Below are 18,815 nucleotides of genomic sequence, written 5' to 3' on the forward strand. Positions count from 1 at the left end.
TCTGCGTCTCTCTCTCTCTCTCATCATCATCACCGCCGTGGCGAGCAGATGTTGACTACCTCGCCTGGTCTACAGGAGGTCGTGGGTTCGACTCCTACCCTGACGACGCCTGCTGCTGCTGCTGCTGTGTACGTGGAGTCTGCGTCTCTCTCTCTCATCATCATCATCACCGCCGTGGCGAGCAGATGTTGACTACCTCGCCTGGTCTACAGGAGGTCGTGGGTTCGACTCCTACCCTGACGACGCCTGCTGCTGCTGCTGTGTACGTGGAGTCTGCGTCTCTCTCTCTCATCATCATCATCATCACCGCCGTGGCTAGCAGATGTTGACTACCTCGCCTGGTCTACAGGAGGTCGTGGGTTTGATCCCGACCCTGACGACGCCTGCTGCTGCTGCTGTATATTTGGAGTCTGCGCGTGTCTCTCTCCTTGTCTCCTTGTGGTGGTCACTGCGTGGATTTGTCTCCGGGTCCTTCTCCGGTTCTTCTCCTCCACATCTAGAACCAAGCCTTTGGCTGCTGCTGCTGCTGCTGTACAGTTCCATGCTGATGATGATGAACCACTTCGTCTTTGCGCTAAATAATCTGAGAAAACTGAGATGTGCGATGGCCAGGTTGCTTCTGAAGAAGATCTGCGTAGCTCAGTGGGGCTTTACCTGGTCAAGTAACAAAAAGTCGTTGATAGTTTTACGTCTGGCAACATTCTGATGCAGGCAATAGGGGAAAGAGCGGGGTGGGAATCGAACCGTGAAAAACGAACTCGGAGAATCCCAAATCACTCCACACTCCCCTCTTCACTCCTGCTGTTCATTCCTCCTGCTCCTTCTCCTCTTTCTCACACCTCGTCCTCCTCCTGCTCCTCCTCTTTCTCACACCTCGTCCTCCTCCTCCTCCCTCCTCCTCCTCCCTCCTGCTCCTCCTCCCCCGTTGGATCCGTACAAATGCGGTAGCTGCTGCTGTTGCTGGTGGTGGTGCTGCTTCTGGTGGTAGTGGTGCTGCTGGTGGTGGTGGTGCTGCTGCTGCTGGTGGTGCTGGTGGTGGTGGCGATCAACAGCGGCACCCTCTCAGGTCCAACGTCTGTAGCCAAGGGCATGGCCAAGGTATGTGGAGGGCATGGATGTGACACTCAGTGGGCATGGAAGTGACACTCAGTGTGTATGGCTGTGACACTGAGTGTGTATGGCTGTGACACTCAGTGTGTATGGCTGTGACACTGAGTGTGTATGGCTGTGACACTCAGTGTGTATGGCTGTGACACTTAGTGTGTATGGATGTGACACTCAGTGTATATGGAAGTGACACTTAGTGTGTATGGATGTGACACTTTGTGTGTATGGCTGTGACACTCAGTGGGCATGGAAGTGACACTTAGTGTGTATGGATGTGACACTTAGTGTGTATGGCTGTGACACTCAGTGGGCATGGAAGTGACACTCAGTGTGTATGGCTGTGACACTTAGTGTGTATAGCTGTGACACTCAGTGTGTATGGCTGTGACACTGAGTGTGTATGGCTGTGACACTCAGTGTGTATGGCTGTGACACTTAGTGTGTATGGCTGTGACACTGAGTGTGTATGGCTGTGACACTCAGTGTGTATGGCTGTGACACTTAGTGTGTATGGCTGTGACACTTAATGTGTATGGCTGACACTTTGTGTGTATGGCTGTGACACTCAGTGTATATGGAAGTGACACTTAGTGTGTATGGAAGTGACACTTAGTGTGTATGGCTGTGACACTTAGTGTGTATGGCTGTGACACTCAGTGGGCATGGAAGTGACACTCAGTGTGTATGGCTGTGACACTTAGTGTGTATGGCTGTGACACTCAGTGTATATGGAAGTGACACTTAGTGTATATGGAAGTGACACTTAGTGTGTATGGAAGTGACACTTAGCGTGTATGGATGTGACACTTAGTGTGTATGGCTGTGACACTCAGTGTGTATGGCTGTGACACTTAGTGTGTATGGAAGTGACACTTAGTGTGTATGGATGTGACACTTTGTGTGTATGGCTGTGACACTCAGTGGGCATGGAAGTGACACTTAGTGTGTATGGATGTGACACTTAGTGTGTATGGCTGTGACACTCAGTGGGCATGGAAGTGGCACTTGGCGTGTATGGATGTGACACTTAGTGTGTATGGCTGTGACACTCAGTGTGTATGGAAGTGACACTTAGTGTGTATAGCTGTAACACTCAGTGTGTATAGCTGTGACACTCAGTGTGTATGGCTGTGACACTCAGTGTGTATGGCTGTGACACTCAGTGTGTATGGCTGTGACACTCAGGGTATATGGAAGTGACACTTAGTGTATATGGAAGTGACACTTAGTGTGTATGGAAGTGACACTTAGCGTGTATGGATGTGACACTTAGTGTGTATGGCTGTGACACTCAGTGTGTATGGCTGTGACACTCAGTGTGTATGGAAGTGACACTCAGTGGGCATGGAAGTGACACTTAGTGTGTATGGCTGTGACACTCAGTGTGTATGGCTGTGACACTTAGTGTGTATGGAAGTGACACTTAGTGTGTATGGATGTGACACTTTGTGTGTATGGCTGTGACACTCAGTGGGCGGAAGTGACACTTAGTGTATATGGAAGTAACACTTAGTGTGTATGGATGTGACACTTAGTGTGTATGGCTCTGACACTCAGTGTGTATGGCTGACACTTAGTGTGTATGGCTGTGACACTCAGTGTGTATGGCTGTGACACTTAGTGTGTATGGAAGTGACACTTAGTGTGTATGGATGTGACACTTTGTGTGTATGGCTGTGACACTCAGTGGGCATGGAAGTGACACTTAGTGTGTATGGATGTAACACTTAGTGTGTATGGCTGTGACACTCAGTGGGAATGGAAGTGACACTTAGTGTGTATGGCTGTGACACTCAGTGGGCGGAAGTGACACTTAGTGTATATGGAAGTGACACTTAGTGTGTATGGAAGTGACACTTAGTGTGTATGGCTGTGACACTCAGTGTATATGGAAGTGACACTTAGTGTATATGGAAGTGACACTTAGTGTGTATGGATGTGACACTTTGTGTGTATGGCTGTGACACTCAGTGGGCATGGAAGTGACACTTAGTGTGTATGGATGTGACACTTAGTGTGTATGGCTGTGACACTCAGTGGGCATGGAAGTGGCACTTGGCGTGTATGGATGTGACACTTAGTGTGTATGGCTGTGACACTCAGTGTGTATGGAAGTGACACTTAGTGTGTATAGCTGTAACACTCAGTGTGTATAGCTGTGACACTCAGTGTGTATGGCTGTGACACTCAGTGTGTATGGCTGTGACACTCCGTGTGTATGGCTGTGACACTCAGTGTATATGGAAGTGACACTCAGTGTGTATGGAAGTGACACTTAGTGTGTATGGCTGTGACACTTAGTGTGTATGGCTGTGACACTCAGGGTATATGGAAGTGACAGTGTATATGGAAGTGACACTCAGTGTGTATGGAAGTGACACTTAGTGTGTATGGCTGTGACACTTAGTGTGTATGGCTGTGACACTCAGGGTATATGGAAGTGACAGTGTATATGGAAGTGACACTTAGTGTGTATGGAAGTGACACTTAGCGTGTATGGATGTGACACTTAGTGTGTATGGCTGTGACACTCAGTGTGTATGGAAGTGACACTTAGTGTGTATGGATGTGACACTTTGTGTGTATGGCTGTGACACTCAGTGGGCATGGAAGTGACACTTAGTGTGTATGGATGTGACACTTAGTGTGTATGGCTGTGACACTCAGTGGGAATGGAAGTGACACTTAGTGTGTATGGCTGTGATACTCAGTGTGTATGGCTGTGACACTCAGTGGGAATGGAAGTGACACTCAGTGTGTATGGCTGTGACACTCAGTGGGCGGAAGTGACACTTAGTGTATATGGAAGTAACACTTAGTGTGTATGGATGTGACACTTAGTGTGTATGGCTCTGACACTCAGTGTGTATGGCTGACACTTAGTGTGTATGGCTGTGACACTCAGTGGGTATGGAAGTGACACTCAGTGTGTATGGATGTGACACTCAGTGTGTATGGCTGTGACACTTAGTGTGTATGGAAGTGACACTTAGTGTGTATGGCTGACACTTAGTGTGTATGGCTGTGACACTCAGTGGGCATGGAAGTGACACTCAGTGTGTATGGAAGTGACACTTAGTGTATGGCTGTGACACTTAGTGTGTATGGCTGTGACACTCAGTGTATATGGAAGTGACACGCAGTGTGTATGGAAGTGACACTTAGTGTGTATGGCTGTGACACTTAGTGTGTATGGATGTGACACTCAGTGTGTATGGCTGTGACACTTAGTGTGTATGGATGTGACACTCAGTGTGTATGGCTGTGACACTTAGTGTGTATGGAAGTGACACTTAGTGTGTATGGCTGACACTTAGTGTGTATGGAAGTGACACTTAGCGTGTATGGAAGTGACACTCAGTGTGTATGGCTGTGACACTCAGTGGGCATGGAAGTGACACTCAGTGGGCATGGAAGTGACACTTAGTGTGTATGGCTGTGACACTCAGTGTGCATGGAAGTGACACTCACTCGCCATCTCACTCACTCACTCACCATCTCACTCACTCAACATCTCACTCACTCACTCGCCATCTCACTCACTCAACATCTCACTCACTCACTCACCATCTCACTCACTCACTTACCATCTCATTCACTCAAGATCTCACTCACTCGCCATCTCATTCACTCACTCAACATCTCACTCACCCACTCACCATCTCATTCACTCACTCACTCACTCACCATCTCACTCACTCACTCACCATCTCACTCGCTCACTCGCCATCTCATTCACTCACTCAACATCTCACTCACTCACTCACCATCTCACTCACTCACTCGCCATCTCATTCACTCACTCGCCATCTCACTCACTCACTCAACATCTCATTCACTCACTCACCATCTCACTCACTCACTCACCATCTCACTTACTCACTCACCATCTCATTCACTCACTCGCCATCTCACTCACTCACTCGCCATCTCATTCACTCATTCACCATCTCACTCACTCACCATCTCATTCACTCACTCGCCATCTCACTCACTCACCATCTCATTCACTCACTCGCCATCTCACTCACTCACCATCTCACTCACTCACCATCTCATTCACTCACTCGCCATCTCACTCACTGACCATCTCACTCACTCGCCATCTCACTCACTCACCATCTCACTCACTCACTCACCATCTCACTCACTCACTCACCATCTCACTCACTCGCCATCTCACTCACTCACCATCTCACTCACTCGCCATCTCACTCACTCACCATCTCACTCACTCACCATCTCATTCACTCACTCGCCATCTCAGTCTGGCCACACGGAACCAATCTGACACTTGAAACCAATGAACCTACCCGTGGCGGTGTTTTCTCTCCGCAGCTGGTCTCGATCGCCCTGTTCGCTCTACTCACTGCGGCGAGCGACATTCCAGGTAAGTTCATACAGATAACGACAAAGATCCCCCGTGTAGCCTGAACAGACTGTTGGGGCAAGTGCTGTTAACGAGTAGCAGCGCCTATGAAGGCCGGCACGGCGCGCGATATTTGCCTTCATACTGTAGGCGCTTGCTGACAACACTTGCCCCAAAAAAGGCTACACGGGGGATCTTTGTCTGTGTAGTGCCGACTGTTCGTCAATGGGTGCTGCTGACTGGCGCGCGCGTGCGCGTGGATATTTTCTTATGAATGGAAATTCGCGTTCTCTCTCTCTCTTATCAATGACCACCTCGCGGAAACGGGATGAATGGAGGCATCACGAGGAGAGGACGCGTCAAAGAATGATCGAGCAGCCTGCTGTGATGCGATGTGTCCCAGTGTCGGTGTGTCTCTGTGTGTGCGTGCTGCGTCTCCTGCGGGGTCGCCGCGAGGAGCGGTGGCGCAGCGGTTAGCGCGCCGTGAGGAGCGGTGGCGCAGCGGTTAGCGCGCCGTGAGGAGCGGTGGCGCGGCGGTTAGCGCGCCGTGAGGAGCGGTGGCGCAGCGGTTAGCGCGTCGCCCTACGACCATGGCCAGAGACCCCGATTCCAATTCCCGCTCACCACCATCACCACCACCATCACCACAACCATCATCACCATCACCACCATCATCACCATCACAATCACCACCATCACCATCGAGAGTGACAGTGAACATTTGAATCGGTCCTGCGCCTCCAATTGGTTTGACTCAGCCTCAAATGAGTACCTGGTGAAGTGTGTAAAACGTCAGCACTGGGAAGACAAAGGCGGCCGGGCGGGCGTGGTGCTGGCCACCCACCACCCCCCTTGTGTGACGTGCTAGCGAACAGCACTTGCCCCAACAGTCTTTTAGAGGCTATACGGGGGATCTTCGTCTTTGTATCTGGCTTGTCTGTCTGTGTGTGTGTTGGCATTAGTTGGTGTTCGCTATCAGCACGTAGGCCTTTGCCAGTTGTCGCTCTGTTTATTTATCTTTACCAAGTTTCAATTTCTGTTCGCTCCTCAATAACTTACACAAAGCCAAATATCCCCCGTATAGCCTGAACAGTCTGTTGGGGCAAGTGCTGTTAGCGAGCACCTTTGAAGGCCGGAACGGTACAGAAGGGGGTGGGTGGCAAGCACCACGCCCGGCCGCCTTTGTCTCCCCAGTGGCGACGTTTACACATCGCACCAGGTACTCATTTGAGGCTGAGTCGACCTAGGGGAGGCCCAGAACCGGTTCAGATAATCGTCACTGGTGTTGGCCGTGAGCGGGAATCGAACTCGGATCGCCGGGTTCATAGCGCAGCGCGCTAACCACTACACCACCGCTCCCCCAGACACACTGACACACATAGACACACACACAGACGCACGTAGACACACGTAGACACACACACACATAGACACACACATAGACACACACACTCACTCACACAAACACTCACACACACTCACGCACTCACGCACTCAAACACTCACACACTCACCCACTCACTCACACACTCACGCACTCACTCACACACTCACACACTCACTCACACACTCACTCACTCAAACACTCACTCACTCAAACACTCACACACTCACTCACTCACACACTCCATCACACACACACACTCACTCACTTACACACTCACTCACACACTCACTCACTCACACACTCACGCACTCACACACTCACTCACACACTCACTCACGCACTCACACACACACTCACTCAAACACTAACACACTAACATACACTCACTCACACACTCACTCACACACTCACTCACACACTCACGCACTCACACACTCACTCACTCAAACACTCACACACTCACTCACAAACTCACTCAAACACTCACACACTCACGCACTCACACACTCACCCAAACACTCACACACTCACTCACAAACTCATTCATACACTCACATACACACTCACTCACACACACACTCACTCACACACTGACACATTCACTCACACACTCACGCACTCACACACTCACTCACTCAAACACTCACACACTCACTCACTCACAAACTCACTCACACACTCACACACACTCAAACACTCACACACTCACTCACTCAAACACTCACACACTCAACAACAGCAACAACCGCCATTCGCCACTAAGTGGCGGTGACGTCACCACGACGCTTGTGCCAGGCTATGTGCACCCTGAGGCCACGTGAAGTGTCGAACGCCCGCTGGCAGGTCACGGGGCAGACCCAGGTGCCACGGGTCGACTGAGATTACTGGCTGATGCACCACCTGTGCCCCCTACTGTGCCAACCTGCTGTGCTTTAGCCACCCGGCGCTCCGCTCGTTGTTGTGAGCGTCGCTCCTCCGCATTCGGTTGTTGTTGGAGGGCGACTGCCTCCAACTGCCCAGTAGCATCCTTCACGAGCCTCCTCCACAGAGGCCGATCTTGACACCGCTGGTACCAGTCATCGGCAAGTCCACTCAGCTCCATGTCCTCCTGTACCACATCACTCCAACTCTTCTCTAGCCCGTACTGCGCCAGCTTAGCCCCCTCAATCCGGCCGAACAAAAGCTGTTTCGGTATGCGGTGGCTGGGCATGCGGGCTACATGACCCAGCCATCGCAGCCTTGCCCGCCGGAGGAGCTCACCGATGGGACCTTGCCCAGATCTTTCAAGGATTTGTGAGCTCCTCACACATTCCAGTCTGGTTAAACCCAGGATGGATCGTAGGCAGGCCAGCCTAAATGTTTCTAACCGGCGAAGATGTTCCATTAGGGGGGTCCACGTTTCGCAAGCGTAGAGAAGGGAGGGAATGACTGTGGCCGAGAAGACCTGAAGCTTAGTGCGGAGCGACAGACCAGGTAGCTTCCACACAGCGTTACGCAACCGATGATTCGGAGTGAGACCTCTGCTGTTAAACTGGAGCCGGTCATAAGCACACTGCCCAGGTATGGGAAACTCTCCACTCTCTCCACAACTGCCCCATCACCGATTGGGAGTTGTGGGGGTGGAGTGTCCGATGGTACAAAATACCCAGGCAGGTGCTTAGTTTTGGTTGGGCTGATGGTAAGGCCCCACCTCTTAGTTCCACGCTCCAGTCTCAGCAGCAGCGTCTCCAACTCCTCCTCTGACTGAGCAGCTATTACCAAGTCATCAGCATACATAACGTGGTTGAGCAATAGGGAGCCATCCCTTGACCGCACCCGGGCATCGATCAGCCTCGCATTATATGTGTACCATATGGAGATTCCCCCGGTACAGCTATTGAAGGCTTCACGAACTACGTGGTCAAAATAGATGTAAAATAATGTGGGAGCCAGAGGACATCCCTATCACACTCCAAGGTGTAAAGAGAAAGGCTCGGACTCCCGGCCACGTGAGCAGAGGGTCAGGTACTTCAAAAGCACGAAGAACAACCCAGAGCCCATAGGCCTTGACCAGGTCAATAAAGCACACTCACACACACTCACACACACACTCACTCACACACTCACGCACACACTCACACACACTCACTCACACACACTCACTCACACACACTCACTCACACACACTCACTCACACACACACTCACACACACACTCACACACTCACACACTCACAGTCACAACAACAACAACAACAACCGCCATTCGCCACTAAGTGGCGGTGACGTCACCACGACGCTTGTGCCAGGCTATGTGCACCCTGAGGCCACGTGAAGTGTCGAACGCCCGCTGGCAGGTGGTCACGGGGCAGACCCAGGTGCCACGGGTCGACTGACTGAGATGACTGGCTGATGCACCACCTGTGCCCCCTACTGTGCCAACCTGCTGTGCTTTAGCCACCCGGCGCTCCGCTCGCTGTTGTGAGCGTCGCTCCTCCGCCCTCCGTTGTTGTTGGAGGGCGACTGCCTCCAACTGCCCAGTAGCATCCTTCACGAGCCTCCTCCACAGAGGCCGATCTTGACACCGCTGGTACCAGTCATCGGCAAGTCCACTCAGCTCCACGTCCTCCTGTACCACATCACTCCATCTCTTCTCTAGCCCGTGCCGCGCCCGCTTAGCCCCCTCAATCCGGCCAAACAAAAGCTGTTTCGGCATGCGGTGGCTGGGCATGCGGGCTACATGACCCAGCCATCGCAGCCTTGCCTCCCGGAGGAGCTCACCGATGGGATCCTGCCCAGATCTTTCAAGGATTTGTGAGCTCCTCACACAATCCAGTCTGGTTAAACCCAGGATGGATCGTAGGCAGGCCAGCCTAAATGTTTCTAACCGGCGAAGATGTTCCATTAGGGGGGTCCACGTTTCGCAAGCGTAGAGAAGGGAGGGAATGACCGTGGCCGAGAAGACCTGAAGCTTAGTGCGGAGCGACAGACCAGGTAGCTTCCACACAGCGTTACGCAACCGATGAAAAGATATTGCCGCTCGACTGATTCGGAGTGAGACCTCTGCTGTTAAACTGGAGCCAGTCATAAGCACACTGCCCAGGTATGGGAAACTCTCCACTCTCTCCACAACTGCCCCATCACCGATTGGGAGTTGTGGGGGTGGAGTGTCCGATGGTACAAAATACCCAGGCAGGTGCTTAGTTTTGGTGGGGCTGATGGTAAGGCCCCACCTCTTAGTGGCACGCTCCAGTCTCAGCAGCAGCGTCTCCAACTCCTCCTCTGACTGAGCAGCTATTACCAAGTCATCAGCATACATAACGTGGTTGAGCAATAGGGAGCCATCCCTTGACCGCACCCGGGCATCGATTAGCCTCCCATTATATCTGTACCATATGGAGATTCCCCCGGTACAGCTATTGAAGGCTTCACGAACTACGTGGTCAAAATAGATGTTAAATAATGTGGGAGCCAGAGGACATCCCTGTCGCACCCCAAGGTGTACAGGGAATGGCTCTGACTCCCGGCCACGTAGTTTTACCCGGGCCCGCTCACCATCATGAAGGTCCTTAATGATCGTGAGCAGAGGGTCAGGTACTCCAAAAGCACGAAGAACGACCCAGAGCCCAGGCCTACTGATGGTATCATAGGCCTTGACCAGGTCAATAAAGCAGAGATGTAGGTCTTGTTGGAATTCCCTACACCTCTGCTGTAGCAGACGGACAGAAAATATGGCATCTGTGCAGGACCGCCCTTTCCTGAAACCGCATTGGGGCTCCGCAAGCCTCTCATCAGCGTGCCTGGCAAGGCGATGCTGAATAATCCTTGCCAGGACCTTTCCCGGCACACTGAGGAGTGAGATGCCCCTGTAGTTGTTACAGTCTGTGCGGTCCCCCTTCTTAAAAAGGGGGACCACCAGGGCATCCTTCCAATCCTGCGGAACCCGTCCAGTGGTCCAGACAAGGGGGGCTGGTAACCCCTCCACCTTCAATTAATTACCACGAAACCACGAATTAAACTGAAATATGTAACAACTAAGCTTGTGCCGGAGGCCCCGGGGGGCCAGGCGTCTATGACGTCTCCTGGCCAAACCCCAATTGGCGGAGCCAGGAGATTGAATACCTACCCTCGGGGCTACTCCAGAAACAACGAAAAGCCACTACGGGTGGCCACGTGGAATGTTCGAACGCTCACTGCAGAGGAGAGGCTGCCACTCCTCTGTCGGGAGCTGGACCGGTACCGCCTGGATCTATGCGGCATTCAGGAGGTCCGGTGGACCGGCTCTGGCTCCTGCCACCATGAGGGGTGGACAGTCCTTTACTCGGGGCAGCAGACTGCCAAACAACAGGGTGTGGGTCTTCTTTTGAACAAAAGAATGAAGGGGGCGTGGGAGCGTGGCGGTGAGGTGTGGGAAGCTGTAAGCCCCAGGCTACTTTGGGCTCGCCTTCCCATCAACCGGAGGCGAGGAATGGTGGTCGTGGTTACTTATGCCCCCACCGAAGATGAACATCCGTGGAGGGATGCAGGCAAAGCCGATGAGTCAGATGCCTTCTATGACCTCCTGTCACAGGTGCTGGCTAAAGTGGCCCCTCGGGATAGAGTCATCATGTTGGGTGACTTCAATGCCCGAGTTGGTCATGATACTGGCACCTGGTCTGGAGTGATTGGAGGGCATGGGCCAGATCAGCTCAATAACAACGGTAGGAGGCTGCTAGATTGTTGTGCAGCCCATGGGCTTGTAATTACCAACACGCTGTTCCGGCATCGGCGCATCCACACAACATCATGGATGCATGCCGGGTCCAAGCAAGAACATCTGCTGGACTACATAGTGACGGACCAGCGAATGCGAGCCCATGTCCTTGACACCAGGACCTACCGTGGAGCTGATCTGCCCTCTGACCATCGACTAGTCATCTGTAAGATGCGCCTGCCATTCTTCCACTCCGGTGGTGGGTGTACACCCAGGACCCCATTCCAACCTAAAGTGGCCTGGTCTCAGTTATCTGATGAAAGTTGCAAGCGAGAATTTCATCATCGCTTGCGGCTGGGATTGGCATCGTACCCGACTCCTCCAGATGTCAAGGGTAAATGGGCGAGGTTTAGGACTGTGACTCATGCAGCTGCAATGGCTGCTTTGGGTACGCGGTACAGACCTCCCCAGACACCCTGGATGACAGAGGAGTTGTTCAGGATGGTTGAGAAAAAGCGACAGGCCCACTGTCATCGGCTACAGAATCCCACGTCAGAGAATGAGGAGGCTTACCGCAGCCTTCGCTCGGAGGTTCGGAGAGCCGTGAGGCGCTGCAAGGATGGGTGGTGGTCGCGGGTTGCTGAGGAGATGGAGTCTGCCTCAGTGGCCCGTGATCACAAATCTCTATTTAACTCCATCAAAAAAGTAACCTGCAGCGCCACACCTATTACCATCATTAGGGGAAAAAACGGTGATCCAATTTCCGACCCCCAGGAACAGGTTCGCAGATTTGCTGAGCATTTCTGTGAGGTCCTGGGGGAGGGAAAATCCCTCAGCCAGGAAAACACCGTGGCACAAAGTGAGGATGACCCTGCTGAGGCTGCGGTGCCTCAAATATTGGATGAAGTCACCCCCTGTGAGTGGCTGGCTGAGGTGCCATCTGCTGAGGAAGTATTGAAGGCGATCCGGAGTCTGAGACCAGGAAAGGCAGCGGGCAGAGATGATCTCCCAAGCGAAATGCTGAGGGAGGGTGGCGTTTGTGCACAGACTGCCCTATATGACATCACAGTCACACACACTCACCCACACTCACACACTCACGCTCACACACACTCACACACTCTCACACACACTCACACACACTCACACATACACTCACACTCACTCACACACTCACGCACACACTCACACACACTCACTCACACACACTCACTCACACACACTCACTCACACACACACTCACACACTCACAGTCACACACACTCACCCACACTCACACACTCACGCTCACACACACTCACACACACTCACACATACACTCACACACTCACTCACACACTCACTCACACACAAAGATAAAGACAAAGATCCCCCATATAGCCTTAACAGACTGTAGGGGCAAGTGCTGTTAGCGAGCACCTATGAAGGCCGGTAACGGTACACGAGGGGGTGGGTGGCCAGCACCACGCCCGGCCGCCTTTGTATCCCCAGTGGCGATGTTTACTACACACCGCACCAGGTACTCATTTGAGGCTGAGTCGACCTAGGGGAGGCCCGGGACCGGTTAAGATAATCGTCACCATGGTGTTGGCCGTGAGCGGGAATCGAACTCGGGTCGCAAGGTTCGGAGCGCAGCGCAGCGCTAACCGCTACACTATCGCTCCCCACCACTCACACACACACTCACAGTCACACACTCACACAGACTCACACACACTCACAGTCACACTCACACAGACTCACACACACTCACACACTCACTCGCACACACTCACACTCACTCACACAGGATCCGTCTTTCACGCTCGCCTCTTCACTTAATTGGGCCCAGTGGGGGTATCATCACCACTCGGAGATGACAGATTATCTGGTGATGGTGATGATAATGCTGCTGTTGATGCACAACCAACATGACAAAGGGCTCAATGCGCGCCGTGTCAATACCAACACCGCTGTCGTGGCCTTGTGAGATATAAAATAATATCTAGGCGACGTCTCGGGCCGAGACAGAGAAAGGCTGTGTCAGTGATAGCGATGATGATGACGATGGCAATGGTGGCAACAATGAATACGATGACGATCATGACGACGACGACGATGATGATGACGGCGATGATGATCATGACGGTGATGATGATCATGACGGTGATGATGATCATGACGGTGATGATGATGACGGTGATGATGATCATGACGGTGATGATCATGACGGTGATGATGATGACGGTGATGATGCTCATGACGGTGATGCTCATGACGGTGATGATGCTCATGACGGTGATGATGATCATGACGGTGACGATGACGACGGTGATGATGCTCATGGAGGTGATGATGCTCATGACGGTGATAATGACGGTGACGATGATGACGGTGATGATGATCATGACGGTGATGATGCTCATGACGGTGACGATGATGATGATCATGACGGTGACGATGATGACGGTGATGATGATCATGACGGTGACGATGATGATAATGACGGTGATGATGATCATGACGGTGACGATGATGATGACGGTGATGATGATGACGGTGATGATCATGACGGTGATGATGCTCATGACGGTGATGATGATGGTGACGGTGATGATGATCATGACGGTGATGATGATCATGACGGTGATTATGATCTTGACGGTGATGATGATCATGACAGTGATGATGATCATGACGGTGACGATGATGACGGTGATGATGATCATGACGGTGATGATGATGACGGTGATGATGACGGTGATGATCATGACGGTGACGATGACGGTGATGATGCTCATGACGGTGATGATGCTCATGACGGTGATGATGCTCATGACGGTGATGATGATCATGACGGTGATGATGATCATGACGGTGATTATGATCTTGACGGTGACGATGATGACGGTGATGATGATCATGACGGTGATGATCATGACGGTGGCGATGACGGTGATGATGATCATGACGGTGATGATCATGACGGTGATGATGATCATGACGGTGATGATGATCATGACGGTGATGATAATGACGGTGATGATGACGGTGATGCCGCTCACCGTCAATTACCACTCAACATCGTCGTCATCATCAACATCATCACGATCACACTGCTGATGTTATTGGTGGCTGCTCATCTCTGATGATGACAATACGACGGCGATGACACCGATGATGATGCCGATGATGATGCCGATGATGATGACAACGATGATGGCGATGATGATGACACCGATGATGATGACGACGATGATGACGATGATGAGCATCGCCTGGCCATTGTCATCGTGACAGAGGGAAGAAGAAGACGACGAAGAAGAATCAGAATATGTATTCATACTGGAGAAATTCGATTAGCTATGAAGATATCCAGTAAGACGTGGGGGCAGGGTTGGTGGTGTCGGGATGGGTGGGGTGGTGGGAAGAGGTCTCCGTCCCCGGGACAGGAATTCCCGCGAGCCATAGGGACCGTGACTCACTGGCACGAAGACAAAACAACAGCAGCAGCAGCAGCACCGGGCACCCTGCAGCACGCACACAGCCATCCTCATCCCTGCGTGGCGCCACGCGGAGCCGCGCGCATCCGGCAACAGCGCCGTGGTGATCCCGAACCCAACCAAAATACACGACTCCCTCCCCTCTCCCTCACCTCCCTCCCCCCCTCACCTCCCTCACCTCCCTCCCCCCTCACCTCCCTCCCTCCCCCCTCACCTCCCTCCCCCCCTCACCTCCCTCACCCTCCCCCCTCACCTCCCTCCCCCCCTCACCTCCCTCCCCCCCTCACCTCCCTCACCTCCCTCCCCCCCTCACCTCCCTCCCCCCCTCCCTCACCTCCCTCCCCCCTCCCTCCCTCACCTCCCTCCCCCCCTCACCTCCCTCACCTCCCTCCCCCCTCCCTCCCTCCCTCACCTCCCCTCCCCCCCTCCCTCCCCTCACCTCCCTCCCCCCCTCCCTCACCTCCCTCCCCCCCTCACCTCCCTCTCCCCTCCCTCCCTCACCTCCCCTCCCCCCCTCCCTCACCTCCCTCCCTCCCTCACCTCCCTCACCTCCCTCACCTCCCTCCCCCCTCCCTCCCTCACCTCCCTCCCTCACCTCCCTCACCTCCCTCCCTCCCTCCCCCCTCGCCATCCTCCCTCCCTCACCTCCCTCCCTCCCTCACCTCCCTCCCTCCCTCCCCCCCTCCCTCCCCCCCTCGCCATCCTCCCTCCCTCACCTCCCCCACCTCCCTCCCTCCCTCCCCTCCCTCCCTCACCTCCCTCCCTCCCTCCCTCCCTTCCTCCCTCACCTCCCTCCCTCGCCATCCTCCCTCCCTCCCTCGCCATCCTCCCTCCTTCCCTCGCCTCCCTTGCCTCGCTCCCTCCCTTGCCAGCGAGTCATCAAAACTTGTCTTTTTCGAATGTAGCAATGACAGTGGAGCTGACACTCTCCCCACCAACACGCATAGACAAGTACGGTTTACGGTCCGGTTATTCCACGTCCCTCACACGCAGCTCCCTCCTTCATCCACAGCTCTCCGCTCTCTATCCACAGCTCCCTCCATCCACAGCTCTCCCTTCTATATCCACAGCTCCCTCCTTCATCCACAGCTCTCCCCTCTCTATCCACAGCTCCCTCCTTCATCCACAGCTCCCTCCTTCATTCACAGCTCTCTCCTCTCCATCCACAGCTCTCCCCTCTCTATCCACAGCTCCCTCCTTCATCCACATCACTCCTCTGTCTATCCACAGCTTCCTCCATCCACAGCTTTATCCACATCTCCCTCCTTCATCCACAGCTCCCCTCCCCCTCCTCCTCCTCCGATATGCTCTTTTACCTCCACGATTGCTGTGCCCTTTTCAATCTTCAAGATTGACAAAACATTTTTTTAGAACGGCTAGTTGTTGTTGTGGTGTTAAGTTTGTTCCCCTAGCCTCGCACCTCCGATTAGCTCGGTTGCCCACGTACGATGCAAAAGTGCATACATCCACTCTCCCATTTCCTCGTGATGATGCTGCTGCTGCTCCTGATGCTGGGTGCCGACGATGCTGCTGCCGCTCCTGACGATGATGGTGCAGGAGACAAAGGCGGCCGGGCGTGGCGCTGGCCAACCCACCCCCATCTGTGCGCCACAGTGCCGGCCTTCGTAGGCGCCGCTCCTCGCTACGGGCAGCACTTGCCCCGCCCCAGCAGTCTGTCGAGGCTACTACACGGGGGAACTTTGTCTTTGGTGCAGGAGAAGATGACGAGCGGCCCGGGCGGTGCAGCCTGTTCGGCCCCGGCTGGGTCCACACATTCGACGGCAGTGTGTACGACTTCTCAGGGGTGTGCAGCTACCAGCTGGCGGGAGACTGCGCGGGAAACTCCTTCTCCTTGCTGGGTGAGCGCTAGCTCGCACGCATACACGCTCGCACGCACGCACGCACGCTCGCACGCTCGCACGCACGCACACACGCTCGCTCGCACGCACGCGCACGCACACACGCACGCACACACGCACGCACGCACGCACACACGCGCGTTTCCACTGGCGCACCCGACCCGAGCCAGCACGGTACGGGGTTGGGGTTTATTTTTTTTTCAACCACCGGGGGGGGGGGGGGGGGGGCTAACCGAGCCGGAACCAAACCCGCGAGAGACTGCTGGCGATCGCAAGACGTCTGAGAATCTGGCCCTGGGGCCAAGCAGGGCCAAGGGGCCAGGGGCTAATGACGAGTTCGGGTAGCCCGCGGTAACCCGCGGTGACGCGGTAAACCACGGTAACCTGCGGTGACGTGGTAAACCACGGTACCCCTCGGTGACGCGGTAAACCACGGTGATGCGGTAAACCACGGTACCCCACGGTGACGCGGTAAACCACGGTAACCTGCGGTGACGTGGTAAACCACGGTACCCCTCGGTGACGCGGTAAACCACGGTGACGCGGTAAACCACGGTACCCCTCAGTGACGCGGTAAACCACGGTACCCCTCGGTGACGCGGTAAACCACGGTAACCCGCGGTGACGTGGTACCCCTCGGTGACGTGGTAACCTGCGGTGACGTGGTACCCCACGGTGACGTGGTAAACCACGGTAACCCGCGGTGACGTGGTACCCCTCGGTGACGTGGTAACCTGCGGTGACGTGATACCCCACGGTGACGTGGTAAACCACGGTAACCCACGGTGACGTGGTACCCCTCGGTGACGTGGTAACCTGCGGTGACGTGATACCCCACGGTGACGTGGTAACCTGCGGTGACGTGATACCCCACGGTGACGTGGTAACCTGCGGTGACGTGATACCCCACGGTGACGTGGTAAACCACGGTAACCCGCGGTGACGTGGTACCCCTCGGTGACGTGGTACCCCTCGGTGACGTGATACCCCACGGTGACGTGGTAAACCACGGTAACCCACGGTGACGTGGTACCCCTCGGTGACGTGGTACCCCTCGGTGACGTGATACCCCACGGTGACGTGGTAAACCACGGTAACCCGCGGTGACGCGACCGCGCACCGTCCGCTTCGCTGCGGTGGGGACGTTAAAGATCCTCGTGACGTCGTCCGCAAGAGGAGTCGGCCCACAATACCGCCTCTCTCCTGCCTCTCTCCCCCGCCACAGTAAACTACGAGGATGGAGAGGTGCGTGGAATGTCGCTTTACGTTCCAGCCCAGGCCCTGGAGCTGCAACTCTTCACCAACGGCACCTGCATCCTGGACGGACACGCGTGAGATGTCATCATTATCATCATCAGCAGCAGCGTCATTAGCATCCATCAGCATCGTCAGAGTCGTCATCGTCAACAGCATCAGCATTGTCAGTCATCATCAACAGTGTCAGCATCATCAGCATCGTTATCAGCAGCATCAGCATTGTGAGTCATCAACAGCATCAGCATTGTGAGTCATCGTCATCATCAACAGTGTCAGCATCATTATCAGCAGCATCAGCATTGTGAGTCATCATCAACAGCATCAGCATTGTGAGTCATCATCAACAGTATCAGTGTCACCAGCAGCATCATTAAAAGCATCAGCATTGTGAGTCATCATCAACAGCATCAGTGTCATGAGCAGCATCATTAATAGCATCAGCATTGTGAGTCATCATCAACAGCATCAGTGTCATCAGCAGCATCATTAACAGCATCAGCATTGTGAGTCATCATCAACAGCATCAGTGTCATCAGCAGTATCAGCGTCATCAGCATCATCATTATCAGAAGCATCAGCATTGTGAGTCATCATCAACAGCATCAGTGTCATCAGCAGCATCATTAACAGCATCAGCATTGTGAGTCATCATCAACAGCATCATCAGCAGTATCAGCGTCATC

The 18,815-nt window shown here is 53.8% G+C and overlaps 1 protein-coding gene across 1 annotated transcript in view; it reads left to right on the forward strand.

Annotated features, from left to right (window-relative positions):
* The first annotated feature begins 939 nt into the window (after positions 1 to 939).
* The window catches only part of VWF (von Willebrand factor), a 113,098-nt gene continuing 95,222 nt past the window's right edge, over positions 940 to 18,815 (forward strand). Inside the window, exons 1-4 of the mRNA XM_076054339.1 lie at positions 940 to 1,098; positions 5,446 to 5,497; positions 16,732 to 16,875; positions 18,101 to 18,206. Of these exons, the coding sequence (XP_075910454.1) occupies positions 1,090 to 1,098; positions 5,446 to 5,497; positions 16,732 to 16,875; positions 18,101 to 18,206 (311 nt within the window). The 5' untranslated portion in view covers positions 940 to 1,089. The remainder of the gene's footprint in view (positions 1,099 to 5,445; positions 5,498 to 16,731; positions 16,876 to 18,100; positions 18,207 to 18,815) is intronic.

This window comes from Petromyzon marinus, chromosome 65, assembly GCF_048934315.1.
Source record: "Petromyzon marinus isolate PM22_M1 ecotype Great Lakes invasive population chromosome 65, UKy_Petmar_22M1.pri1.0, whole genome shotgun sequence".
In the NCBI taxonomy this organism is placed as follows: domain Eukaryota; kingdom Metazoa; phylum Chordata; class Hyperoartia; order Petromyzontiformes; family Petromyzontidae; genus Petromyzon; species Petromyzon marinus.